The sequence below is a fragment of the Mycotypha africana genome, assembly GCF_025528875.1.
Source record: "Mycotypha africana strain NRRL 2978 chromosome Unknown BDF20scaffold_3, whole genome shotgun sequence".
Classification (NCBI taxonomy): Eukaryota; Fungi; Mucoromycota; class Mucoromycetes; order Mucorales; family Mycotyphaceae; genus Mycotypha; species Mycotypha africana.
The window spans coordinates 1,938,294-1,964,740 of record NW_026515727.1 but is presented as its reverse complement, the minus strand read 5'-3'; the positions used below and the strand labels follow the sequence as shown (position 1 = coordinate 1,964,740).

General features: G+C 38.9%; 10 protein-coding genes across 10 annotated transcripts; 4 read left to right on the top strand and 6 right to left on the bottom strand.

Moving 5' to 3' along the window:
* Positions 1-54: 54 nt before the first annotated feature.
* On the top strand, positions 55-1,132 carry BDF20DRAFT_911704 (uncharacterized protein; the record flags this gene model as incomplete). Its single annotated transcript, XM_053083860.1, has 3 exons — positions 55-347; positions 425-660; positions 828-1,132. The coding sequence occupies 3 exons, from the start codon at positions 55-57 to the stop codon at positions 1,130-1,132; spliced, it is 834 nt and encodes a 277-aa protein (XP_052938428.1).
* A 2,868-nt stretch (positions 1,133-4,000) lies between these two features.
* Positions 4,001-4,963, top strand: BDF20DRAFT_834118 (uncharacterized protein; the record flags this gene model as incomplete). The annotated part of the gene is made up of 1 exon (XM_053078711.1): positions 4,001-4,963. One exon carries the CDS (start codon positions 4,001-4,003, stop codon positions 4,961-4,963), a length of 963 nt encoding a protein of 320 aa, XP_052938427.1.
* Positions 4,964-7,244: 2,281 nt separating this feature from the next.
* BDF20DRAFT_860940 (uncharacterized protein) lies at positions 7,245-7,694 on the bottom strand. The gene has a single exon (XM_053080549.1). It carries the CDS (start codon positions 7,541-7,543, stop codon positions 7,298-7,300), a length of 246 nt encoding a protein of 81 aa, XP_052938426.1. The 5' UTR covers positions 7,544-7,694; the 3' UTR covers positions 7,245-7,297.
* Positions 7,668-9,058, bottom strand: BDF20DRAFT_816239 (uncharacterized protein; the record flags this gene model as incomplete). Its single annotated transcript, XM_053077134.1, has 4 exons — positions 7,668-7,855; positions 8,003-8,085; positions 8,183-8,348; positions 8,434-9,058. 4 exons carry the CDS (start codon positions 9,056-9,058, stop codon positions 7,668-7,670), a joined length of 1,062 nt encoding a protein of 353 aa, XP_052938425.1.
* Positions 9,059-9,380: 322 nt separating this feature from the next.
* BDF20DRAFT_911701 (adaptin N terminal region-domain-containing protein) lies at positions 9,381-12,432 on the top strand (the record flags this gene model as incomplete). Its single annotated transcript, XM_053083859.1, has 8 exons — positions 9,381-9,411; positions 9,492-9,694; positions 9,773-9,931; positions 10,018-10,454; positions 10,579-10,712; positions 10,801-11,232; positions 11,305-12,228; positions 12,293-12,432. The coding sequence occupies 8 exons, from the start codon at positions 9,381-9,383 to the stop codon at positions 12,430-12,432; spliced, it is 2,460 nt and encodes an 819-aa protein (XP_052938424.1).
* A 195-nt stretch (positions 12,433-12,627) lies between these two features.
* On the bottom strand, positions 12,628-14,047 carry BDF20DRAFT_834114 (Pex12 amino terminal region-domain-containing protein; the record flags this gene model as incomplete). The annotated part of the gene is made up of 5 exons (XM_053078710.1): positions 12,628-12,846; positions 12,913-13,161; positions 13,232-13,689; positions 13,759-13,867; positions 13,928-14,047. The coding sequence occupies 5 exons, from the start codon at positions 14,045-14,047 to the stop codon at positions 12,628-12,630; spliced, it is 1,155 nt and encodes a 384-aa protein (XP_052938423.1).
* Positions 14,048-14,643: 596 nt separating this feature from the next.
* On the top strand, positions 14,644-15,974 carry BDF20DRAFT_860916 (uncharacterized protein). The gene is made up of 5 exons (XM_053080548.1): positions 14,644-14,708; positions 14,787-14,966; positions 15,035-15,194; positions 15,275-15,297; positions 15,376-15,974. The coding sequence occupies exons 1-5, from the start codon at positions 14,673-14,675 to the stop codon at positions 15,778-15,780; spliced, it is 804 nt and encodes a 267-aa protein (XP_052938422.1). The 5' UTR covers positions 14,644-14,672; the 3' UTR covers positions 15,781-15,974.
* Positions 15,975-16,094: 120 nt separating this feature from the next.
* Positions 16,095-19,656, bottom strand: BDF20DRAFT_986478 (ankyrin repeat-containing domain protein; the record flags this gene model as incomplete). The annotated part of the gene is made up of 3 exons (XM_053085219.1): positions 19,583-19,656; positions 19,386-19,475; positions 16,095-19,268 (listed from the first exon to the last, which is right to left on the bottom strand). The coding sequence occupies exon 3, from the start codon at positions 19,182-19,184 to the stop codon at positions 16,095-16,097; it is 3,090 nt and encodes a 1,029-aa protein (XP_052938421.1). The 5' UTR covers positions 19,185-19,268; positions 19,386-19,475; positions 19,583-19,656.
* Positions 19,657-20,306: 650 nt separating this feature from the next.
* On the bottom strand, positions 20,307-21,152 carry BDF20DRAFT_399600 (uncharacterized protein). Its single transcript, XM_053075372.1, has 2 exons — positions 21,084-21,152; positions 20,307-20,993 (listed from the first exon to the last, which is right to left on the bottom strand). Exon 2 carries the CDS (start codon positions 20,912-20,914, stop codon positions 20,414-20,416), a length of 501 nt encoding a protein of 166 aa, XP_052938420.1. The 5' UTR covers positions 20,915-20,993; positions 21,084-21,152; the 3' UTR covers positions 20,307-20,413.
* Positions 21,153-23,387: 2,235 nt separating this feature from the next.
* Positions 23,388-25,852, bottom strand: BDF20DRAFT_860905 (methyltransferase domain-containing protein). The gene is made up of 5 exons (XM_053080547.1): positions 25,094-25,852; positions 24,932-25,010; positions 24,801-24,868; positions 24,052-24,699; positions 23,388-23,958 (listed from the first exon to the last, which is right to left on the bottom strand). Exons 1-5 carry the CDS (start codon positions 25,397-25,399, stop codon positions 23,575-23,577), a joined length of 1,485 nt encoding a protein of 494 aa, XP_052938419.1. The 5' UTR covers positions 25,400-25,852; the 3' UTR covers positions 23,388-23,574.
* Between the last annotated feature and the right edge of the window lie 595 nt (positions 25,853-26,447).

Below are 26,447 nucleotides of genomic sequence, written 5' to 3'. Positions count from 1 at the left end.
TTCCTTGCTATTGTTTCTTTCTTCTTCCTTCTTCTTTCTTTGCAATAAAGCAGTATGACTCCTCTCACTTTGAACGAACAAGTAGTCCAGTTAGTGTTTGGACTAGCAGATTTGAAATTAAACATACCCATTATAAACTATCCTCTGCCTGTATTGGATGCTTTGTTTGCAATTTTAATCAATTATTCATATCGATCAGCTCTGGGTGTCGCTCATAACCAAGTAGGTTGGTATCAAGGCTTGATTGCTACTTTAGTGATGGCAACAGGTGGTGGATGTACAGTTTCGCTTCTACGAGGCGAACCCATGGGTATTCTGAAAAGCAATGAATTCTGGGCTCTTCACTGGTAATATCCCCTGTATACGAGAGCGGTAATATGGACTTGACGATTGACATCAACAGATTCTACTTTTAAAAATTTAGCTCAACCTACCTCGCTATGTTTTCGAATCCTTACGTCTATCAAGTGATCGATTTCCTTTTCTCAATTCCAGCTATTGAACATATGTTCACGCTATCGGACAGTATTTTGCGAGCGTTTGCTATGATACAAACAGGAGTCGAGGGAGTTGCATCCAATCCTGCCTTGGGTACTGATAAGTTAGTCGCAAAAATCTTATGCGGAACCTTAGCCGGCTGCGGTGGCGGTTTATGGATCGGTAAGTGCTTGTACAGCTGTTGTGATGTGTGGAAATTGCGTGTGGTATAGAGAGCGTCTTTGAACACATTGTGCATTTCGTAAATGCATTGATGGATACTATGTGTAAATGGACTGTCAATGACCTAATCGTTTTAATACGTACTGTATCATTTGACACTTTTTTAGATGCCTTTCAATTAAATCAACCTATTTGGACATTTTCTACTCCACGCTTACTTCACAGCGCTTCTATTGATATGAAAGCATCTTTCTTCACTACGATCTTCTATGTAGCCGCTACGACACCCGCCATTAGTGAATATCTCAACCTTCCCATATTAGAACCTATCGAAGCACAAGCTTGGAGTGCCGTTTTCCTATCCGGAGGACTTATTTATGGGACATATTCCAACAGATGGAACAAGAGGTCTAAGGAGTTAAGAGCATTGAAAGAAAAAAACGGGACTTTGGACAAAAAAAAATCAAACTAGGAGTTGAACATCGGTTGCCAACTGAGCGGCAGCTCACATCTCCAGCACAATAACAATTATTATCAATAAATGAATCTTTCTATAGTGAGGCGCTGCTGAATCGATATTTATTGAATATAAGACTAGAGTCTACTTTATAGGTCTATAATGCTTCCATTTTTCTTTTGCTTCTTGCTCCTCCTCAAAAGTGTTCCTTCAGGAAGCATACAATTATTGATACTACTGTAAGTTGTACTCAGTTTTCCCATATATTGGGCGTCAATGGCAATTACCATTGTTTCAACGGAACCCTGGTGAGTTTAATGGTTTCAGAGTATTTGTGAATGCATATTGAGAGATTTTACGTAACTATAGTCGCTCCAGCCGTTCAATCCATACCGGCATGAACAATTTCACTGTCATACTGCTGAGAATAAAGATAACACATGAGCGTAACAACGCGCTACGCTAACTATCTTGCTTTGGCGGGTAATTTGATTACCGGTGCTTTTTTAGAGAGGTTCAAATGTTCTTGGTTTACATCTCAATAAGCCGAAAGCAGAATATACAATGGAGCAGCCAAAGGATATCATATTTATTTTTATAACGGGGCTCATCTCATGACTTATTTTCTATTAGTGACAACCAATTGTTTATCATTTTCCAAATTTATAGAAATTTAACCCCGGAAACTATGCATCTATCCCTTTTATCCCTGTTCCCTGACACTGCAAATATTTTCTCCGGTAGGTTGTGTTTGTAGCTCTATAACAAACTTCATGGAGAGTATCAGAGATATTGCAATCACACTACTGCAGTTTAAAATAAGAAAGAAAGTAAATAGAAGCTTATATTAGACTGAATTCTTAAAGCCTTTATTCTTGTCTAAGAGGCCGAAGAAGTGTTGTTGACGGGCCGAAAAATTGAGCCCATTCATTGGACAGAGGATAAATCTTAATAGAATAAGCGGCAAGAGGTCTACCTACGTTACCAATTATAATTATGTAAGCACATACTTAGCGGCTAACCTGAGGTCCTTGAGGGTGTTTCCAATGATCCTGAGCGGTATGCGGCAATGGTTAAACGATCTACTTCTATCTAGTCTTTCAATCTTTTTAGCATGGAAATTTTTTTTCAAATGATTCATAAATGATCAAGCCAGACATATTCGCAAACCGTTTTGCTGCAAAAGCTGAAGAAAGATAAAATATGTTTAGAAAGGACAAAGTCGCTGACTATTAGCAGTATAAAGCAGCAGGTAACAGTTCTTATACAGAATCGTGTACAGAAAAATCAAGAGTGATTCCAGATAGACATGAGTGCCTGATCTTCTGTTAAGCATCCGGCAGAAAATATGTAAAATTTTTTTATTTGGCTTGATAGGATTGACGATCATCATTCGGTCCGAAAATAGGACAATAAGATGAAATAACGAAGGCGACTCCAATAGAAAAGGACCAGTCTAATATGACTTCTTCTAACCAAGTTCAATGTGTGTTCGCTACAGTTGTCATCATACAGCCTAATCCGCTATTACTGGTAGCCCCAGAATAGATGATGAACAATGCACAGTGATCTATTTTCATCTTCCACGTTTTTCTTTTTTTTATTTTCGTTTTTGTTTCAGATGATAAAAGCAAATTTATGGTGGAGAAGGAGCAGAAGCAGAGAAAGAAAGACGAATTAAAAGAAAACGTGGCCAAGAGCTAGATTCCTATAGACTATCTAGATCCAATCCTCTAAACGTACATCAATCTACCTTTTCGAACAGTTCTTCTTTTTTCAACAAAGTGGATACCGACTTTTTAAGTAAGCTTAAGTGATGAATAACCCCTTTTAGCCGTAAAGTGACAGCGTTTTGCCCCGCGTCTTCAAGTGGCCTCATTTTAGCCATAGCAAACATATGATATATAATCACTAAATGTTAAATAGGTTGTGACGAATGAGAAGTAAGAAGAGTAAGCATTTTGTGCATCTACATTCATCAACTTTGATAGGTATATAAAAATACCACAACAAGCGTGCGCTAAAAAAAATGATAAAGCAGCACATGAGACATGCTGGCAGGAATAATATTCATCCCGAGTCGAAAAAGAGCAACAAACATTTCGTACGATGCTTCTGTAGCTTAATTTAAACTGTATTCAACCGGCAAAGACTAAAAAGTAAAAAGCCAGAGTGATCTGCCGTGCAATATAACCAAGGCATTTAGATAGTTCACTGCTACATACTCGACTTTATCAGCATTTGCAATACGCGCTATAAAGTTTTAAGATGTGTAATCATTTCAAGCTTACAATTGAATCATTTTAGATTGAAAGGAACCAACGGTAGGGTGTGTAATTCGATTAATCAGAAAAGAAGACACACTCGATGACTACGTATTCGTAAGTAAAATTTGCTCCCTTTTGATTTAGCTTAGTAAGGCATCGATCAGGACAAATTGAATCTTTGTTGATGTATCTGTTTATGACGTACAAGAGTCTGGAGCCTCTGTTAGCTACTTTTTTGTCCGGCTAAGAGCTTAATCTTTTGCAACACCTGTACTGTTTCGCAAACACAAAGGAAATGCGCCTTAAGATGTTTCGATATTTCATAACAAGATAAGAAATGAGAATATGTAATCTTTCATGCCAAGCCAATGAAAAACACCTTTTCGAGTACGTTATTTGCTGGAAAACAATCACAAGGAAAGGATAAAAAAAGACGGGGAACCTACATTTCCATGCGGTCGGAAAATGAAATATACTTTGATTCAGTTTTTGACATTTTCCATATAAATAGGAAGGCATATTCACATTGTTGATCCATCCTTAGTTTAGCTTTTCTTTGCTCTCATCAATAGCTAATTTTCTTACTTATTGAACCTTGTTCTTTTCAAAAAAAAATATGGTTGACTTGTTTCATAAAAAAGGCCTCAAGCGAGATAAAAAGCCATCGTTTTTAAATATTCTGGACCGCAGTTGTAGCAAAAAAGAATCCCATAACAATACAACCCACCAGATGCCACTTGGCTCAGGCTTGAAATCTCCTGTTTTTGGATCAATATTGAGAGAAGACGATCCATATACGCCTCATATCTCATCCAGTCATAACAACACAATATTTTTCAAGGAACAGCCCGAAAGGCCATATAAAAATCAATCATTGACGCGTGGAATTGAACGCCATCATTCTTCGCCTGAATTTGTCACACATCGCACCAAACCTACATTCTACCAGCAACTACAACAACAACAACAACAACAACAACAACCTCTAAACTATACACAATGCCAACAGCATTTCCCTCCTTATTCACCGTCTTCTCTACATTCTCATAATCTACCCTCTCCAATCTCACCTGTCAAACGATCATTCACTACTCCATATCCTCCTCATAAGCCATTATACCCTCTTACATCTAACGGACTCTCTACCCCACCCTTGTCACCTACAAATATGTCTTTTGCCGCTACTAGAAGGTCAAGTACATGGCGAGAGATGACGCGGTCCTCTACATATCATCCTGCGCCTTCAATTTCCAGTGCGGAAGAAAGCGATGATAATAATAATGAGCCTCTTGGTCCTTTGGCTAGTCCGGTCTCCACAAATTCTTATTCGAACCTCCATTATACATCTTTGAGCGGAAGCAGCACAGAAGAAAGTACAGTAATCAGTACAGAAGAGGATGACGAAGAAGACGATGATGATCTGGTGCCTATTGCTGCTCTGAGTATCTGTCGCGAAAGTGGACATCATATGTCGGCTGCTGAAAAATATAAGGCTAAAATGAAAGCAAAACTTCAATTAGGTTCCGATGAAGATCATCAGTACCCAGGCCAGCCACAAGCAGTCAATCCTTTCCTTTAGATTGAAAAAAAAAAAGCCGCGGAAGAAGGGAACGCGTTATACTGAAATCGGTATCTGCCCTCCTCTTATATAGTGTTTGAATTCCTTTACTATTACCTATCAACTTATCTAAATCTTGATGCTGCTTTTGGCTCACGATCCTGCCATTCTTCATTACATACTTACTGACAGAACAGTTATATTTTAATAAATACATCTGCATTGATACCTCCTTTCTGTAACTAGAAAAAGAGTCTAGATACTTTTTTGTTGCTGTACCCAAAAAACAAAACAAAAAACAACGCTCCTTTTCAGCTTGTCTGGGTTTTTTTCCCCTCGTACGTATAATTCAGCCGCCCAAAAAAAAAAAAAAAAAAAAAGAAAACAAAAAACACAAGAGTGAAACGTTGCAAAAGTCATTACATGATGCGTACCCACTATTGACAACAGTTTTTAATTAACTAATAACATAACCATAAGCATATTAATTGCTGTTGTAATATAAAAGCATCCTTATAGTAGTATAGAAGGCGAGAAAAGTGCAGAGCCTACAATATCATAATACTCTTGCTTTATTCTTTCTTACGCCATTCATACGTTGAGCATAGGTCGTTTTCTTTGTTCGAGATCGCCATTTACCCAAAAAATTTGTGTAAAAACTTCTGAGTTACCAATGCTTGCTCTTTCAAATAAGTTAGGAAGTGCAATGGAACGATAACAGGTCCATTATAAATTAAAATTCGCCTTTTGTTGATAAAATCGAGACTGAGAAAATGATAAAGTACTCAATAGATTGATTTAAACGAGGCAAGCGATTGTAACATACAGCCAACAATATGAGATTTAAAAAAGATCTTATATTTACCCACAGCCAAGCGTTCCTAAAGCTACAAAAAAAAACCTTTGAACATTAGTAATCCACAACTGCAAAGGACAAATGCTTATGAAAGCGCTGATTGATAGACGCTTATTTAATGGTATGGATTTATAATATTTGCTCTTCTGGGTTTGATTGAGCCAACGATAACTATGTTAAAACCCAATACCTATTGACCTTGCAAAACCAAAACTTTTATATGCAGATAAATATCTTGATGCATCGAACAATGAAGTGAGGCGTGCATTGATGGGTCATACATCGTTTACGCTCGATATTACCTATATTGAATACTTGGTATGTTTAATTGTAATGTTTCAATGTTATCTTATCAACATTTCTTGTCAGGGTTCCGTCACAGAAAAATATAGGGTTGGATGTAATCCTTGACGGAAAGAAGGCAGAAAATGTGAGAAATGTCTATCTGTTATTTGCTTCGTTAATAATTCTGCCATTTCGATATAACTGTATTTATCTGGAAGTTTATTATTTCTCAACGATATGTCTTCATAGGCTCAGCTTTCAATATGCTAATCAATCCAATACATGTACATACATTTGTCATCATATATTACATGTTTGGAATTCAAAAAGATGTCAAACTATGTTTTCAGTGGCAGAGCCGCAAATTACTGTCATACTACTACAGCTACTGATATAATACTTTTGCTGATGTCCCAACAATTCATGATTAAACACTTCGATTGATAGACATCACCTTATCAAAATATTGATCAGGAATCGTCTTTTCTGCTGTTGCTGGTCGTACCGACATTCTAAATAAGAGAAAGATTATAAATTTATCGCTTTTCTGATTGCATTCAGTTTGGTACTTTTTTCTACACTGTCTTGTTGAAGTAAATAGGCATTACTCAGTCAAGAGCAATGCCTCGAACGGATCGATCTTAAAATAGACGTAGAGTTAACTGCAGCTGACGATAAGCTTCTTCTCTTCCTCGTCAATTCTTCCACTTTCTGCTGCTGTCCCTCTCTATTTCTCTTTCCTTTGCTTATAAGGCCTCAACAACATTTAAAATTGCAGCAAAGCTGTTACTCTTTTCCCTACTAGTAGAATATACAAACTATTGTAGGCACTTGATTATTAGTGTTGCTTTTCGCTTAAAAGTTCCATTTGGTCATACAATGTACAGCCAACACCCATCCTTCTTTGCCCTAAAGGCATGTTCAAAATCTTGCGTAAAAACCATAACGAAGTCACTATGAGTGAAGTAAACGTCCTATTATATACATATGATTATTTTGAAAGCATCAAGGATATTGAACCGCAAATCATTAAGAGAGAAATTTGACAGTGTGAGATAGAAGAAATACACCAAATCATTGTAACAGTAATAGAGCTCGTCAACTTATATAATCTAGACAGGTATTAGTAACCCTACTCAATAAAAAACGCAATTGGGGAGACACTAAATTATAGATGCGATACGTTGAATGCATGCATTTTTATTTAAAGAGATTTATAAGATACTGCCCCAAATATCTTGGATTTGTTGCTCTCGATCGAATTGTCGTTGGACACGGTCAAACACATCTTTTCCGTAATGTTCTTCTAAATTTGTACCGTCAGGGAGTTTTTCATGCTCATTCGCTTCTATCCTTGTCAGACACACAAGGTTAAAGTAACTAGGAGGCTTTGTTCTGTCCCATCTAGTTAAAACAACCTTGTCACTTGGCCCAGATATCACACTCTTTCCATGCCACATCTCCTCAAAAATATAGGCAACATCATTGACATCCAGTGTACAGACTCTACATGAGGTGTTGAATATAACTGTCAAAAGACAAAGCTCCTAACATTATAACTTGGCACCCATTATTTTTTATAACTTACTTTTCATTGTATACTTTTGCTTCTCTTGTCAGCAAATCACGATGAACTCGAACGTAGAGACCGTCTCTCAATTTAACTGGTAATGGATCAAAATCAGGGTAGTTTGTAACACGCAAAATGATGTAGTTGGCAATCGCCATACCAAACATGCTGGGAATGGTGCCAAGCACCGGAAGAATTCGAGCTCTGAAGTCGGGCAATGCTGCAAATTCTTCTCTATCTGCTACCTTTTCTTCCTCTAACAATTACCACAAAAAAAAAAAAAAAAGAAAAAAAGAGTGTCAATCAAAATGCTCTTTTGTGATCCCCCACCAACCCTGTTGTCATTTACCTAGCGGTAGCAGTTTTACATGACTGGGCTTTTCTGTAGAATAGGCTACTGGCACTCCCTTCAAGATGTTTAACTTCTTCAATCTCTGTCTTACTGCTCTAGCAAGTGGATCCTCTGTCATTTTATATCAATGTCTCGTCCTGAATGTGGAGTATGCAAAAAACTATATTGTCCTACAACATACCAAAAGTTTCACTGATATCCGCTATTTGAATACGTGATGGATCAGATTTGGCGCCTGCTCCCATCGAGCTGATAACCGGCAGCTTTCTCTCATAGCAATATCTAATTAAATCAACTTTTGTGTTGATATTATCAATAGCATCGACAACATAATCAGGGTTCCCTAAACACATCAAAGTACATGTATGATGAAACAAAAAGCTCAATTTACATCCCAATGAACAATCGCTTTCCAGTTGAGCTTTTACCTCCTAGTAATATATCGACATTTTCTGCATTCAATAAATCGATGCAATCCTCTACCTCTACGAAAGGCACGATGTCTTTAAAGCATTTCTTTATACATCTAACTTTAGGTGTGCCCACATCCTCTAGTGTCGCTACTGCATGACGGTTCAAACTACTCAAAGTAACCTGATCAAAATCGATAATACGGATTCGTTTTACACCAGAGCGTGCTAACATAAGGGCAGCCCATGATCCCACACCACCTGCCCCTACGACTATCACGAATGCATTTCGTAGTTTTTTGGCACCTTCTTCCCCCAAAAATGCCGTGTTCTTGCTCAACTGTTCTTCAATTAGTTTATCATCGTACACTCGAGGCAAATGTAACGCTTGTTGTTGCTGTTGTTTTGATATTGGGGTGGCGGTTCCAACTGGTGTAAGGTCCATTGAACTGTGCAATTCGGCCTCTCTTAGCTCATCCTTCAACGTCTTTGCTCTCGATCGTCGCTGACTACCTTGATATGTCAAAATACTTGCAGCTGTCAAAGCAGAAGCTGCAGCTGCTGTTAGTGTCAAATGGACTGCGTGGGGATGCCGTTCAAAAAAGTGACCAACAGAATCAGAAAAACGAGTGACAAAAGACATTCCGAGCTACTTTGTTTCAAAAAGTTTTAAGCCTGTTGATAGTTGATCAGTTCAAAGGAAAAAAAAAGTATTTTTATATGGGTTTGTAAAATGACGGGTTAAAGCAGAAAGTACGGACGCTTTGACCAATAAAATTACAAAACTGGCCCTTTTTTGATATGTGTGTGTCTGGACGTGTCATGCCTATATATGAATTGGGAAAGAGCGGTTTTTGTAATTTTGCATTTTCCTGTTCTGCCTTCTCGCACATTGCTTTCTGTTTGTCCTTTATCTCTAACAATAAACTTCAAGCTGCTCTTTTGACGTTGCCGAAAGAATAAAGATGAGTTACGTTAAAAGAGATGAAGACTCAGGTATTCAACGAACTGTTTAGCACGAAGGGCCAAGGAATGACTTGCTGAAAAGTATCACCATCTTGCATAATTCACTTTAGGAGACTACAGCGTCTTTTCGCATATAAACAAAACAACTTTGTTACAAGAAGCTCGAATTTTCAATGAAACACCTGTCAACATTCGTAAATGTCGCCTAGTTCTCACCAAAATTGTATACTTATTTTCAACTGGTGAAGTGTTTACGACGCAAGAGGCGACAGATCTCTTTTTCAATGTCATTAAACTTTTCCAGTCTAAAGATGTAAGCAAACAACTTTTGAAAGCTCAATCCTCAGATGAAGGCGACTAACACACTCTGCCTCATCTCCAACCCGAATAGGTCTCTTTGAGACAACTTATGTACTTGGTTATTAAGGAATTATCAGGCACAGCCCAAGATGTCATCATGGTGACTCAATCTCTAATTAAGGATATTCAGTCTAGAGAAGAAACTATTTACAGAGCTAACGCTATTCGAGCACTATGTCTTATCACTGATGTAAATAAGCCTGACTATACCAATATCTTGCGCCCCCTTCAAAATTAGGAACTTTGCATCTCATAAAATATTCTTTGTTTTAATAGTCCACCATGATCCAAGGTATCGAACGAATCCTTAAAGCCTCCATCGTTGATAAAAACCCATCAGTATCTACAGCAGCGCTCGTTTCAGCATACCATCTCTTTTCTGAGTCTAGAGAAGTGGTTCGTCGCTGGGCTACGGAAGTACAAGAAGCCGCTTATGCTAAACAGACAGGCAGATTATCCTCCATTGGTTCCTTTGCTTCCAGTTATATTTCCAACTTTGGTGGTTCATCATCAAGCCAGAACCAAACTGTAGTCTCTACAAGTATAATCTCTCAATATCATGCAATTGGACTATTATACCTTATACGTCAGCATGATCGTATGGCTGTTGCTAAGCTTGTCCAAAATTTTTCAGCTAATGGGACTTTGAAAAATCCTGCTGCAGTATGCATTCTTATTAGATATGCTTGCAAAGTAATGGAAGACGATCCAGGGTAAAAAAAAAAAAAAAAAAAGAAAGAAAAAAAAGAAAATAGCAAATCAAGCGATGGACAATCTTAGTATCTTAAACAAGAGGAAAGAGATATTTAACATTATATATTTCTTTTCATCTTTCAGGTCTATTAAACGTATCTATGACTTACTGAAAGTATATTTGGCACATAAAAGCGATATGGTCAATCTGGAGGCCGCACGAGCTATTTGTCAGATGAAGGATGTAACTGCAAAGGAATTGTTTCCTGCTATTTCTGGTAATACATTGAGCTTGGTTCAGACCAGCTGTTTGTTTATGTCGTTGTTCGAAAATAGAATACGAGCTGCTCACACTTCGTCTTTTAGTTTTACAAAATTTCCTATCCTCCCCTAAGCCTACTTTACGTTTCGCAGCCATCCGTATTTTGAACACTCTCGCATTAACCAAACCATCTGCTGTATCACCTTGTAACTTGGATATAGAAACTCTTGTATCTGATTCAAACCGCAGCATTGCCACTTTTGCTATCACTACTCTACTGCAAACAGGCAATGAAGCTTCAGTGGATCGCTTAATGAAACAAATTTTGGGTTTTATGGGCGAGATTTCTGATGAATTCAAGGTAATAGTCGTTGAAGCTATCCGTTCACTTTGTCTCAAATTCCCCAACAAGCACGAAGTTATGCTCTCCTTTTTGAGTGGCGTTTTACGAGATGAGGGAGGTTATGAATTTAAGAAGGCCGTTGTAGAAGCTATTTTCGATATGATTCGTCATATTCCTGAATCGAAGGATACAGGTAAGAGGAGTTATAGACGACAGATAACTTGAATGGATGAAGATTCAACTTTTTCTGTTACTATTACTATAGCACTGTCTTGTCTATGTGAGTTTATTGAAGATTGTGAGTTCACTAAGCTTTCTGTGCGTGTATTGCATCTTCTCGGTGTCGAAGGCCCCAAAACAGCAACACCTACCAAGTTTATTCGCTACATCTACAACCGTGTCGTACTTGAGAATTCAATTATACGTGGTACAGCCGTCAGTGCACTCACCAAATTTGGTACCAATTGCTCCGATCCTAAAGTCAAACACAGTATTAGAGTCTTGCTAACACGCTGTCAGGATGACATTGATGATGAGGTGCGCGATAGAGCTACTTTAGCTCTGCGTATGATTGAACGTAATGAACTTGCCAAGCAGTATTCTGCTGATGAAATGACTTATTCCCTTCCTGCTTTGGAACACAAGCTAGTCGACTATATCAATAACTCAAAACAAAGCGATCCTTTTGATCTAAACACTATTCCTGTCATCAGTAGAGCGCTAGAGCAAGAGGAACGTCGTCGTAATAGGCCTCAAGAGTTAACGACAATAGCCAATATGAGCTCACCTGCCGCAGTTTCTACAACCTCTCAACTGGAACAAAAACCAACTTCCACAGGAAATACACCCAATTATGCTGATACTTTATCAGCTATTCCAGAAATAGCTGCTTTTGGACCCCTTCTAAAGAGCTGTCCTAAGGTTGCATTGACAGAGAGCGAAACCGAATATGTTGTGCAGTGTATCAAGCATATCTTTGCCAAGCATATTGTGTTTCAGTTTGATTGTCTCAATACGCTGAACGATCAATTGCTGGAAAATGTAGAAATGGTAATGGATATGGATGTAGATGAAGAAGATTGTGGCCTTATTCCTCTCTTCGAGGTACCAGCACCCATGCTGAAGTACAATGAAGTTGGCCAAATTTATGTCGCGTATGAGTTGGCAGAGGTAGAAGAATTGCCTATAGGTGAGTCCTTAACCAATCTTTAAAAACTGCTGCAGTAAATACTAAGCATGATTTTTTGAATTAGCTGCCTTTGAAAATACATTGAAATTCATTGTGAAGGATTGCGACCCGACCACAGGTGAAGCGGACGAGGAAGGTTACGAAGATGAATATCAAGTCGAGGGTATAGAAGTCTTACCTGAAGACTTCCCTAACTCCTCTTAAAGGCCTTTATTCTTCCCGGTTTTTTCGGAAATTGTAGAATTTACTTTTGTTTCCCTTTGCATGCATTACTCGTTCACATACATAATCTTAGCATCATATAGTTATTATCTTTTCCCTTGAGTAATTTACACGCTTAAAAAACGTTATATATCTCCTCCGTTTAAAAAGTTCTCCTCGAAGAATAAACTTCTTCCATTACATTACATCAGCATATAATTTGGTTAACTGCTCAGTACCGCCATTCAGTTTGATCCATGTCACAGGGCATCGACCATGCTCTTCCACACAGTGGTAAACACAAGTATAGCAAAAAACGTAGCCCGACGGTAAGGCTGTGGGATTGTTGATCGGACTGCTTAAACATAAAGGACATGTATTTGGACTCTTTGGTAATTTTGTGCCACGTGGATCAGGCTATTGAATATTGGATGGATGTGAGAACAGTAAGACATGCCATACCATTCAACTTTTATTACGTACCTTGATCTGTTCGGGAGGCGGGATAGCATTCGCACTATCTTCGTCTTGACTTAGCCCGCCGCTCCTTGAGAATTCGGATGAATACCACCACTCCAAAAACTTGAAGAAAAAGATGGACATTGGTAATAAGACTTTCAAAAATTCAATCACTTTGCTGAGTATCGTTGAAATGGCACCAAGAGGGTTTTTCAAAAGTGAAAATGCTGGCTGTCGCATATTTTGCCCTTCCATTTTATCGTAGTGAGCACGCTGATAATTGAAAATGCTGGGTTAGCAAAACACATTGACGAAATAGAGGGTGGACACATTTTTAACTTACATAATCGTTCATACTCATACGCTTCACTTCCAATCCAAGTAGATGTAACCAGGGTGTGTAATATCTTGTCTTTCCAAATAGATAAGCAACGTTGTATGCCAGATTAGATCCATAATAGATAAAGTTGATGATAGGGTATACTTTTTTGAATAATCTTTTTAATCGAATCGCTAGCTTCCTCGTTGCTTTCGTGTTTGGATCAGCTAGTTCTTCATTTTCAAGTTCTTCTTGTTCGTTGTCTCCTAAAATTAAAGATGCTGATCCACCCGTAACTTTCTGATATAGTAAGTCCAAGCGACATTTAACATACGGTATGCCGACCAGCACTAACAATGATTTGGTTACGTCTTTGGATGACAGTGCTGGTGTTTGCGAGTTGACTGAATTGAATTTTATATGATCCAAGTGGGCTGTCGAAACTCTTTTCAGACCGTAAAAGTTTTCAGCAAATGATCCACCTAAAGATGGCAAGAGTGTGATCAACACATGGGTGACCCATTTGATCTCAAAGCATGAATTTTACATACCCCATTCCTTTAAATAATGTCTCTCCACTAGCAGCATCAGCAAGGCGTAAAATTCTTCATGATGGTTCACCAATTTTAAAAGAAGTCGTGGATATCTTTGAGCATAAATCTATGAATGTAAATGTCAGCCTTTCGTTTTGTGAATGCACCTTTTTCGTTTTCGACATACAGCTACAATATATTGAACAGCAGGTTGCAAAAGTTCTTTCAGTTTCTCTTGTGCTATGAGTTCAAAAAGAGAAGGACGATAAGCGTCCTCCTGAGACCCCATTGCACTCATAAACTCCATGGTTGTTAATAGTTAAATTGTGAGAAAGAATTGATACAGCAAGAAAAGGAAAAATTAAATGTGGGGGGAAAGTTCTTATATTATCCCAAAAAGTGCTTCTGTGGTGTACCACTTTAATTTTTTTCTTTGAAATAAAAAAAGCGTGTTCCGTGGTTAGCATCCGCCTAGAAACTGTGCATCGATCAGGTTTTACTATAATAGAATAGCTTGAACCCTTACAAAGAGAAAAGTTGAGAAAAACTCGATATCATTTTACCTCTAAATTGGATAGCAAAGCCATCTATGACATTCATTTCGTACTTTTTTATTCATAAAGAGATCTATTGATAAGAATGAAAGCGCTATATACAGTGTATTCAATTATGTTTGACTTGGTACCTCTTCGCTTTTTGAATTGGTAGGCTTCACCTGTTGTTAGGTAGAACTGCGAAAGTTTTTGGGTTAACTAATTGAATGTAAAAAAAACGATGCCTTATCATCTGAAATTTTTCTAAATTCAACTGTATAGGTTGTCTCAATTTAAGTTTTTCGAAAGTCCAGCGAAAAATCAGTACAAATCCTGGAGTAACTATTTCCGACCCCTCTTTTTTCCATTGTTGCATAAAAACGGTTTCATAAAACTAAAATGGCATTCTCTCCCAAAGAATTCAGGCATTTCAGAGTAAAAAGACATGACAGTAGAAGATGGCTTTCCAATACTGCAAAGTATTTTCTCATACGTTTGAACTTTATGCTGTAGCTCGACAAAATAGAACGCGTCAATCATAACGTCAACTTATTCCGTTTCAGCCTTCCCAATGAAACAGATGTTGCTGGATTACCCGTTGCATCATGTGTTATGTTTCGTGCTAATGTCGAGAAAGAAGACGGTCAATTAGAAGAAGTGATTCGTCCCTATACACCTGTCAATTTAGAAGAGGTAAAACGAAGAAAACTATTTTCTCCTTTTCAGGGGAGAGACGAAACCACAACTCACTGTCTCCATAGGAACGAGGATTCGTCGAGTTCATGATTAAGTACTATCCTAAAGGCAATATGAGTAAACATGTGCATAATTTGAAAGTAGGCGATACATTAGAGATAAAAGGTCCTTTTGAAAAGTATAATTGGGATCAAAAGACAGTCCAGCACGTTGGCATGCTTGCAGGTAAAATAATCCATGAAAAAGCTTCTTTGTTTTTCACCGTAGACTAACGAATCCTTCTATTTTTTTTTTTGGGACTATAGGCGGTACTGGAATTACACCTATGGTAAAGGCGATAGTAATCAAAGTTTAAAGCCAAGAAGATTAATAGTACTTACTATTTTTTTTTTCATATCCATGGCAGCTTCAATTGTTACGTAAAAATCTCAATCCCAAAGCAAAAGATCAGACATCTCATTGGACACTTATCTTTGCCAATATTACCGAAGAGGACATTATCCTCAAGAAAGAATTGGATCGTTTGGCCAAAGAATACCCTCATCGTTTCAAGGTACACTATGTGTTGGAAAGGCCACCCGCTACTGAAGACGAAGGTGCAAGCAAGTACCATGCCGGTTATATTTCTGCTGAATTGTTAGAAAAGACTATGCCTAAGCCTGATGTGGAATCTTCCATCATCTTTGTCTGTGGTCCACCTCCTTTCATGGAAGCTATGAGTGGTGACAAAAACCCAGACAAGAGTCAAGGTGAACTTAGAGGATACTTGAAAGATTTGGGTTATACATCTGAACGTGTTTATAAGCTCTAAGCAATGAAGCTGTTCAAATTTGATTTGGAAAAAAGAGAAAGACCTTATTGAGATAAAACAGATGGGCTAATTTGAGAGATTTATCTCATGTAGCTTCTTCACACAATGAGATTGACTTTAATAAAACAGAGTTTTTGTACAAAAAGAGTTGAACGTAGAAGGGGGAATAATAAAAAAATCCTTTTTTTTTTTTTGAGATAGAGAGAGACACATTTACAAAAAGCCAAAAAAAAAAAAAAAAGAAAAAGGAAATTGCGAAGGATATGATGAGGGTATATGGGTACAACCATGAGGATATTTTTTTTTTTTTCCTCTCAAGTATGAAATCTCTTTAGCTTCATCTTCATTGCTAATTTGGGAGGCAAATTGTACATGGGTAAAGGTGAGACTGTTTTCTTCAAAGGCAGTTGTTCTTGAGCCTTCTTCTTTTCTTTGGCCACTTCATCCTCCTCCTCCGGTCCATGGTTGTCGTCTTTGTAATAACCGATATCTAACGTAATGGTGATTAAACTGGAACTGAGATAGTCAAAATCCCTTTTCACTAAGGCTAATACATCGTCTAACGAAATAAAGTAAAGTTGACGTTTGACAAAACTTTCTTTCGCTTCATTCAGTAGTGTATGCTTTAGGGTGGACCATAATCTCGATTTTCCTTGCTCGTTGATAGACTTGCGGTTTTTCGTTAGATAGAAATAGTCGGACCAGAACTTTTGCAGTGACATATTCAAGAAAAGAGCGACTTGAAGATCAATCACATAGTAAGTCGAGTTGATTTGCACTGTATAGAGAGGCGAGGAAGTGAATGTAGAAGCAGCAGTACGGGTATGGGTCGTGGTGGCGGCGTAGATATTGGTACATTTTTTCTTCAAAGAGCCATGGTTGTTACTGCTGTAGAGGGCTGCTGTGGAGCTGGTTAAAAAGCCATTCTTTTTGGTGGGGAATTGCATCAGCACATTTTCTTTTTCTTGTTTGATAGGCACTTCTTTTTCTTCGACCTTCCAACGCTCGTCGACCAAGGTGTCGCTGGTTTCATGCTTTACGGGTGGTTGTGTCTCCTTTACGTCTTTCTCCTCTTTCTTCTTTTCCTCACCGTCTTTGTCGTCCTCTTTATTCTTTTCGAGGTCTGCTGCTTGTATGAGACGACGTTTTCTCATACGTGTCTTTTGTAAGCGTGTTTTTGGTGTATTGACAGATGCATGGGTGGTCACGTTCCGAGAATCGTCACTCTTCTCATTGTCATTCTCTGAATCACTGAAGGCAAGCGCTTTTTTTCTGCGTGTTCTTCTTGTGGTCATGGTCGTGGTAGTGACGGTAGTAGGAGTGGAGGAAGAAGAAGAAGAAGAAGAGGAGGAGGAGGAGGTGGAGGAGCTTAGTGTGATGTCTGGAAGACGGGTGTCATCCGCCTCTTCTGTTTTGAGGACGGTTCTTCTCTTTTTCTTCTTGACGACGGGACTTGCATTCTGCAGTACCAGCATGATATCCTCAAAGTCGTGTTCTGTAGCAATATCGATCGGCTCAGCGTCGTGTTCATTCCGTGCAAAGGGATCGGCACCATAGTCCAGTAATAATTCGACAATATCGCAATGGTTGTTCTCTGTGGCATCGTGCAGCGGTGTGTCCATATCGCCACCCTTCGCGTTCACGTCGGCACCGTAGTTCAGCAAGAGGCGACAGACGTCCACATGGCCGTTCAGGGCACTTTCATGAAGCGGGGTCCATCCAGCAAAGTCTTTTGCATTGGCATCAGCACCTGCTTCCAACAGACGCTCCACGGTTGTGCAGTCGCCCTTTTTCGCATAGCGATGCAATTGCGTGCGACCACTGGTATCTTTTTTGAAGGGATCCAACTTGGGGGCCGAGGTGGATCGTTTGGTGGTGGTGGTGGTGGTTGTCGTCGTAGTGGCTAGGTCTGAAGCAGCAGCAGCAGCAGCAGCAGTGGTCGTTGTAGGGGTAGGCGTCGCCACCGAAGAGACTTCACTGTCCATAGCAGCAGCAGGAGAATTTCTTCTTGACGTAGTCGAAGCAGACGATAGGTTGGTATTCCTTCGCTTGCGTCTTCGTTTCGTAGGTAACGTGGCGAATGGAAGGGGAGTCGTGTCGTCTTCTTCGTCCAAACGAGGACCACTACTGCTGTGGGTGGATTTATCCAGGTTGGCAAACTGACGCATGTAGTTTTGAATTTTTCTTTCTTCACGGGTCAGGTGACGACGTTCTGCTGCTTTTGAGTCTCTGATCGCCGTCTTTTGGGCTTTTTTGGCAATTTCATCTAATGCATCTGTTGTCTCCTTTTCTAATCGCACTTCATCCATTCGTGCAGTGAGTCGTTGCCGGATGGCCGGAAAGGAAGCCGGGCACACTTGGTAAGGGTTTTTGCCCTCCTTATCGGTACTGTTGACATCGGCACCGGCTTGGATCAGATACTGAACTGTTGCTTCGTGGCCTCTACGACTGGCTTGATGCAAGGGTGTGTCTTGATGGTCGGTGCCTCTTCGGTTGACGACGGCGCCGTGCTGCACGAGCAACTGAACGGTGTCCAGGTGGCCAAGGGCGGCGGCTAAATGAAGCGGGGTTGCTTGTTGGTTGTCTTTCGCGTTGACGTCGGCCCCTTGATCGAGCAAGCGCTGAATCTGCTCCAGATCGTTGTGGAGAGAAGCACGGTGTAAGGAAGAACGGCCGTGGGCGTCGCGTGCAATAAGCTGGTCCAACACGTTCATTTTCGCTTCGAGAATGGCTTGGCATTCCTCATCGGTGCAGAGGTCAATAGGTCGTTTTTCGGCTTCGTTCAAAGCAAAGACATCGGCTCCTGCATCGATCAATAACTGGATACATTCGGGAGAGTTGCTGCTACAGGCGTCATGAAGCGGGGTATCTAAACCAAAGCCTCGAACGTTGACGTGAGCCCCGCACGCAATCAAATAGCTTGCAATGTCAAATTGGCCTTTCAATGCGGCTTCGTGGAGAGGTGTCCAGCCTGCATTGTCGCGAAAGTTGACATCCGCACCGCATTCCACTAATTGTTTCACTTTGTCCAAATGACCCGCTGTGGTAGCTGAAAATATTTTTGTTCTTCCTGCCTTATCTTTACGGTTAGGGTTTCGACATGTTTTTTTGCGACCCTTTTTACTCTCCTCTTCCGTGGTGTGGGTCATGGTAGGTTCTGGTGAGGAACCATCAACGTCGTCATCCTGTAGTATTCGTTTTTGTTTTCTTTTAGGTCTGCTATAGGCTATCTGTTCCTCCTCCTCCTCTTCTTCCTCTTCCTCTTCCTCTTTGTTCGCTTCAGTGACAACATTATGTTTGTCTTTGTCGAAAGGACGTCGTTCTGACTGAATGGATAATGGAGTAGTAGATGCATTACTAACAGGGCTCTCTTGTTTATCTTTATCTAGTGTTATAGTTGACATGTGTTGGAAAAAAAAAACTTTTTTTTTTAAAAAAGAAGTCGATGTGCTTGATTTTGAAAAAGAAAGAGAGAGAGAGAGAGAAAACTATATAAAGTAAAAAAAAAAAAAAAAAAAAAAAAAATAGGCAAAAGAAATGAGAATGAATCAACTCTTTTTTTTAAGATAAAAAACCCCCCAAGATAAATCACTTTTTATACATACGTAGAATTGGGAAAAAAGATATAATACAATACAATAAAAATAATGAAAGAAAATGGTATATACAAGGTATCAAAATTGGGGAAGGGAGAACTAAAAAGGTGAAAAAAAAAAAAAAAAAATTCCAATTAAAATGAATCTTTATTTTTTTATTCCCTTGGCTTTTTTGCAGTTTCATAATAAGCACTCTTCCTGCGTACCTTTTTTTTTTTTTTTCTTTTTTCCAAGTGGAGATATAAAAAATGCCTTTTCTTAGATTGTGTTTTGTAGAAATATAAAAAAAAAAAAGAAAAAAAATAGACTTGAAAAAATGATGCAAATGTTTGAAAGAATAAAAAAAAGAAGAAAGAGAAATATTTTTTTTTTTTTTTTCTTTTTCGTAGCAAAATACACTTTTGGCTTGCTGTAAAAAGGAGTTTGAAATTTTTGGAAAGAAAAAGAACATATTAGGAAAGAGTAAGAACGCTTTCGATTGATTCGCGCTTCAACATAAAACAAAAAAGGGTTGCATTTTCAGCTGATGATTGTTGTTGTTTGTTGTCAAAAGGTGTGTATCTGTCTCGCTAGTGCAAAAATGCATGAAAATGGCTTTTCAGTGAATGTACTTTTTATCCTTTATGCATGATGTATGAGTAAACAATAAGAAGTCACATTCTTTACAGTACAGTAAGAAACGAGATTACTTGATTGGAATTTATTAGGATGAAACAAAAAGCAAGATAGAAAAAAAAAACAATATGTACAAAACAATGAAAGTATAAAAGGAACGGAAAGGGATATAATTTACATGTGTAAATAAACAACAGATGGTGACGCATGATCTATGTACTTGGATAGTTGTGGGGGGGCGGGGTGATATGTCCTAAGGGATGTCTAAGCATGTGTAGATGTATGTGAAAGTAATGTGCATGAGCTGAGTGTGGAAGCTGTATTGTGTGTTATATAATAGTGGCTCTCGATGTCTCAGGACAAGATGAGACAAGAACGCTCAAGAGAGCTCAAAGAGCTTTCTGTAGATAATACGAGTGGAATCATTTACGTAAAGATACCAAAGGCGGCAATTTTCGTTGGACTTGTTCCGCGGAAAGATCTGAGATAGCCTGAACGTTTTCCCTTGACTGTAAGAATTGTAATTGATGTAAAACTTGTAATTCTTTGATCTTCATTTTGGTCTCTTCTTCACGTCGCCTATCTTCTTCCACTTTACATAGATGAATCAGTTGTAGTAGATCGGGTTGCAGGTCTAACTGTGTCAATAGATGGTCCCAACTGCTGGTGCTCTGTGGATAGGTAAGGTTACATTTGCTCCTTTTCAAAGTGTATCTTCTTTTTATTTCTTCTGTTTCGTAACGTCTTTCCTCTAAGAGTGCTTGGTCACTCAAATCAGAAGAAAGACTGAGTCTTCTCGTTCTTTTCTTTCCTCTGCTATAGATATCCGTATCATGTCTTTCTACAAAAACGCCATGGTCGATCTCTAGTGGGTGCAGTGAATGTAGATAGAGGTCGGTATCATCAGAACGAATAGCTGGCATAGTGTCACGATGAATTGTTTGAAAGAGAACCCAGAAGCAGAGAAAAAGAAAAAAAAAAAAAGGGTCAAAAAATTACGTCCTTTAAAATGAAATAAGAGAGTGGAGTTTATATATGTTTTTTAGTGTCATCTTTTTTTTTTTTTTTTTTTTTTTTTTCATCTGGTTTTACTTTTTTCTAATGATTGCCTGCGTAAAGTTACACTTCTTTTTCGAAAAACCTCCAGGGGCGGAAAAAGGGGAAGTAGGTTAGACCCTTATTTTTCCGTCCAATCAAAAGGCAGAGAAATATTACGCATGCGAAATGTTTATTTGCTAACCCAGATAGAGTGAGTGATCGTAAAAAGAAAACGCCCTCTCTTTGTGTGAGAAAAGACACCTGTGGTCTGCTCAGCCAGCCAGCCAGATCGGATGATACAGCCTTCTATTGAACTCACTCTGCCCTTTGACATCTTTCTCTTCTACCCGTTTCCACTCTATGCCAAGTCTATGCCTTTCTGTGCTTTTTTTATAACTGCTGATTTGCAAGAGAGTGGCCCTATCTGAGCTCTTTTGCTTGCAGAAAAATTTCCGCATCTTCCCGCTCAGAAAAAATAAAATAATTCTTTAGACTCTTCGGTCCCTTTTTTAGGCAGTTTTGCAGATAAGCAGTTTTTTCCCCCCCTCTCCTTATCTGTAATATGTTCCCAAGTCAGAAAACTTTGTTTTCCCCGACAATGAGTCTACTCTCATTTATTTTTTTGACGGGTAAAACAAAAAGAAAAAAAAAAAAAAAAGACCCTCATGCTCAACAACGAATATTTGATTCGCCATAATGATGATGGCATGAACAGAGAGCCTACAGATATGATTCGTCGTTGAGAAAAAGAAATCTTGGGATACAAGGTTAAAAAAGACAATGTTTCGATCATTAGGAAAAGAAAAAGGAATGTGTTTCCGAGAAAGATAAACTATGAAAACTGCAAGTCGTTTCCCAAAGCCATCCTTTATTTTTTAATGAATAAGTGACGTGTAACCATCATGCTTCACGGTGACAGTACCAGGGATGGAGCCAACGGAACGAGATCAATATCAGCGCGAAAAAAAAAAAACTCGTGTCCAGTTGGAAAAGGTGGGTCCAAATGTCCCAAGGAAGATAGGAGAGCTACCTATCTGACGTTGTAGACATATTTAGACAATTGATACAATAGATAGGGCTTATAGCCCACGGACTTTTTTTTTTCATGAAGGGACAAAAAAGAAAGAAATAGCAAATCTCGACCGAAGCATGATGGCCTTTCGCACAAATAGCGCATCTGTTCGTTATTTTTTACGTTTGTTTTTTTCCCAGATTATTCTGCCATAGACCTTAATCTCGACTTTTTTTTTCCTTCACTGCTTCTTTTTTCGTTAGAAAACATGCAACTTGAATCTGCCTTCGATAAAAGAAAAGAATAAAGACACCATGATGTCAAGACCCCTTTTTTTTCCTTCGATTCACAGTAAAAACCGGGCCTTTGAATCAAGAGCAGATGAGCCATTTTTGGTGCAAACTGGTCAATTTATCTGGAGTAAGAGGAATGCGTGCGCCATCTTGGGGGCTTCAGACAGGCTTGCACAACACTGTAAAAGACGGTTCTCTCTCTCTCTCTTTTTTTTCCAAATACATATAAAAGCGGGTTTTTTATTTTCAGACGCCGAACAGGAGTCTGGTGGAGGAGAAGACATGAGATATACTTGGGGTTGAAGGGACCAGATGTGAAATACGGAAATAGATGCCTTTAGCTCATCTCTGCATGACCAGAGAGTGGCCCTTGGTTATTTTTGTTTGTCATTTCCATTTTTTTTTTTTTTTGGGGAATCATTTCAACGACGGAATTTCAAATAAAAATCCCGTTGTTCGTATCACCCACAGACGGCTTGGAAAAACTCAAGCGAGAGGAGGATACCAGCAGTGGCGGGGCGGGAGGGGGGCGGGGATGCAAGCTTTCCAAAAAAGCTCAGTGAAACTAATTTGTTATTACAGTATAGAGTGTGGCTGTCATGGAAAAAAAAAAAGAAAAAGTAGGAGCGCCATAGAGCTGTCCTATCTCAGGTAATGGAGAGGGGGGATGAAAAGCTGAAGAGATGCGTCAATGCGTCCATAACATCCTCTCCCTGTGAGCATCTGATAGAGAAAAGGAAAGATAATGACGGGAACACACCAACATGGATTATTTAAGCTTGAAAAAAAAAAAGAAACGAAAAGGAAAGATTGGGTACAACATGGAAAAAGTCAATAACCTGCCAACAGGATAAACGTTCATCATATCCTTACCATTTAATTGACTTTCCTTTTGAGTGTTCTATGCGCAGATAAAGGATATCTTTATGAAACAAGTGTTTTATTTTTTTCCAGATGTACCTTGACTCGGTTTTTAACAGAAACGTGCTGTGCTCAGGCTGAGAAAGCCGTAGGCAATGGAGTTGACTTTCTTTTTTTTTTTTTTTTTTTTTTTTTTTTTTTTACAGTCTTTTCGTATGAGGATAAAGGTCTCTTGCTTTTCCGAGTGTGTCAAGCGTTTCATGAGTAAAGCCATGCCAGCGGTATAAAATAGAAAAGACACGGTTTGAAATGAATTCTTTCTTTTTTTTTGGGGGTTTGGGCCTCTCAACAGAGAGAGGGAGTGTGAGTGACGTAAGGTTTATTTTGTAGCCACAATCACCATATTACGGGGGGACAGAATAGGGTCAAACAACGGCCAAAGGTAGACTTGTTTTGTGGGGCTGTCCTCTATCGTTTCTGTCAGGTAAAGCCAACGATCCACCAAAATGATACTTTCCAAAACGGGTGCTAATAAAGCACGTAGGGTCCAGAAGATGGTGATCTGTTGATCCGCTTGCATTTGGATGCCCTGATCATAGTACGCCTGTGCTTCCTCCTCCGTGATACTATCGATAGGCATCTTTAAGCGATGCAGAGCAGCCTTGACATAGACAGGAAAGGAGGTAAAGTCTTTTTTGTTGTTCAAACGTCCGACAATAGGTGCCGTGGTGATATCCGTCAAACCTTTCTCTACCATAATGAGCTTTTTTTTTTTGTTGGGGCAAGCGTTAGCGGGCAAGTTGTGTAGGAGAGATCTCAAGTTCCGGTGTGGGTTTCTTTCCCCCCCCCTCCTTACCTGTAGTAACGCTCTGAAAAAATGATGCTCAAAGGCAGTACGTGTTTCTTGAGGTTGATCTGTCCATCGTACAGGCGCTTGGCAAGAAAGCATGGCTGCCTTGGATCCTAACCTATAATTCCTACGCTTTAATCCGCTGCTCAGAGGAAAGCCTACCTCTGGACGGCCCTTTCTGTCCTCTGACTGTTCCGTAAGGAAATGATAGCAGCAACCCACATTCACAAAACACGTCATCTCTTGGTGTGTTGCAAACAATGTCAACATCATGCTTGCTAAATCGCCACATGTATGTAGACCTGTCAGCAGCCATTTCTCTGTGGTCTCTTTTTTTCCATCCTCTTTCTGTTGGAGATGATGATCATTGTCCCATTTGGATAAAACACTGGACGCATTGTCAGGTGTGATGAGCTCTGTCACATGATGGAGCTGTAGGATCTTGTCCTGTTTCTTTAGAAACTTGGCTACTTTTTCGTCAAATCGCTTGGCTCCACATGTTTGTATGGCGGATGAGTCGACGGCGAGCACTTTTAAATTGGTTTTGAAGGCTAAAGCGCGAGAGAGATAGCCTTGACCAGCTCCTAAATCGACAATAGAAGCGACCTTGTGTTCAGCGGCAAGTTCTTTGATGACAGGCGCCATACGCTCCACCTATAGATAGAGTGGAAGAGTAGTTCTCGAGTTACAACCAACATCATCATCCATAGGAGGGTAGCATTCGTGATAAAAAAATAAAATAAATGAAGAACAACCTCGTGTATCTTTTTAGACGTCATTCCGGGTGTGATACGTTTATCTAAAGTCTCTATGACCTGTTGTGCTATCATTGACAAATTAGAGACATTGGGATGGGATGATCCAAATCCTATCCATCGTCACTTACTGCTCATTCCATTCTGTCTAGGTAAAGCAAGTTCTCTGGTCTTTAGGATAAAGCTTTTCAACGAATCAGGCCAATCTGCCTGAGTGAGAGAAAGGAAATCATTTTAAAAAACACACATAGACATTTAAACAGAATAAAAAAAACCAAAGGAAAAACAATTACATTAGGTGCAGCATCGGTTGTCATACGAATAAGCGACTCTATCCATTCCTCAGAGTTGGATAGACACTGTTTATCGGGTAAAAGAGCACTTCTCCAATCCTCATCCAATAACTCCCACTGTTGATGCGTTATAAAATGACCAATGTGAACATTGATCACATGTCGATAACTCTCAATATGATGGATCAGAGCCGATAAATAATCTGTAGGACTGAGATGGGCATATTTTTCTGGGAGATTCAAAAATGTGTTTGGAATAAACTGTCGCTGTTGTTCTTGTTGCGCATCGGAAGGCTCATCTTGCATTGTAGAGACACAAAAGAAACGTTCATTCCTACAAACTGTCAAAAGAGGGGCAAAAAAAAGAAGCTTTGCTCCAAGCGATCTCTCGACCAATCACAATGCTCTGTAAATTCATCCTGCAATAACCCAAAAAAAAATAAGGTGTCTCTCAAAACAATCGAAGAATGTGTGCTACGAATTTTTTTATTGTCTTGAAAAATTCCTTGTTCATTCTTAGAGCGGGATAGGTTGGACAGGGGATAGACTCTTACATCGGTTTCGCGCGGCAAACCCTTTATGAGGTATCCCAAGAGAGAGAGAGATTGTTTCTCATGATGCGACTTGAAGGGTGGGTGGCATGGGTCCACGACCATTGAAAAAAAAGAAAAATGCACCTAGTGTGTGCATGGAGAGCTGAAATAATAATAATTCTAGAATGTCTTTATGAATAAAGTTTTTCATTCAAGAAGAAAGAAGAAGCAATTTTTTTTTTTTTTTTTTTTTTTTTTTACTGATTCCAAAAAGAGAATTATCTTTATAAAAAGTTGTCCATTTGCATGACGTTTATTGGGTAAAATCACTCTTCTAATGCTCAAGTATGAATTATGCAATTCTTGTGCACATTTACGTTCCATTCTATAGACACACAACTTGATGAAAATCTTTTTTTTTTTTTTTTTTTTTTTTTTTTTTCATTTTCATTTTCTGCAAACGCACAAGTGATACATGTCTCAACAATGAGGACGTATTTCCTCCATTCTTTTTTCTTTTTCAATTTTTAGTAACTCAGTTGTTTAGACCACTTTTTTTTTTCTCTGGATATTCGATCGTCAAGTTTTGGTGCTTTTTTTTTGTGGCCCTTGATTTTATTTTATTTTTTGATGGATCTGAAACTGTATCCCAGTGCTTCTTAATGCGAAAATAGAAAACCCAAGCGATTGGCATTCTTGATGGGATTTGCAAAAAAGAAAAAAGAAATTGACATCATACAAGTCAAAGGAGTTATCAAGGAAAAAAAAATAAATAAATAAATGTTATATAAATGAGTTAATTGACGATCTATAATATGCAA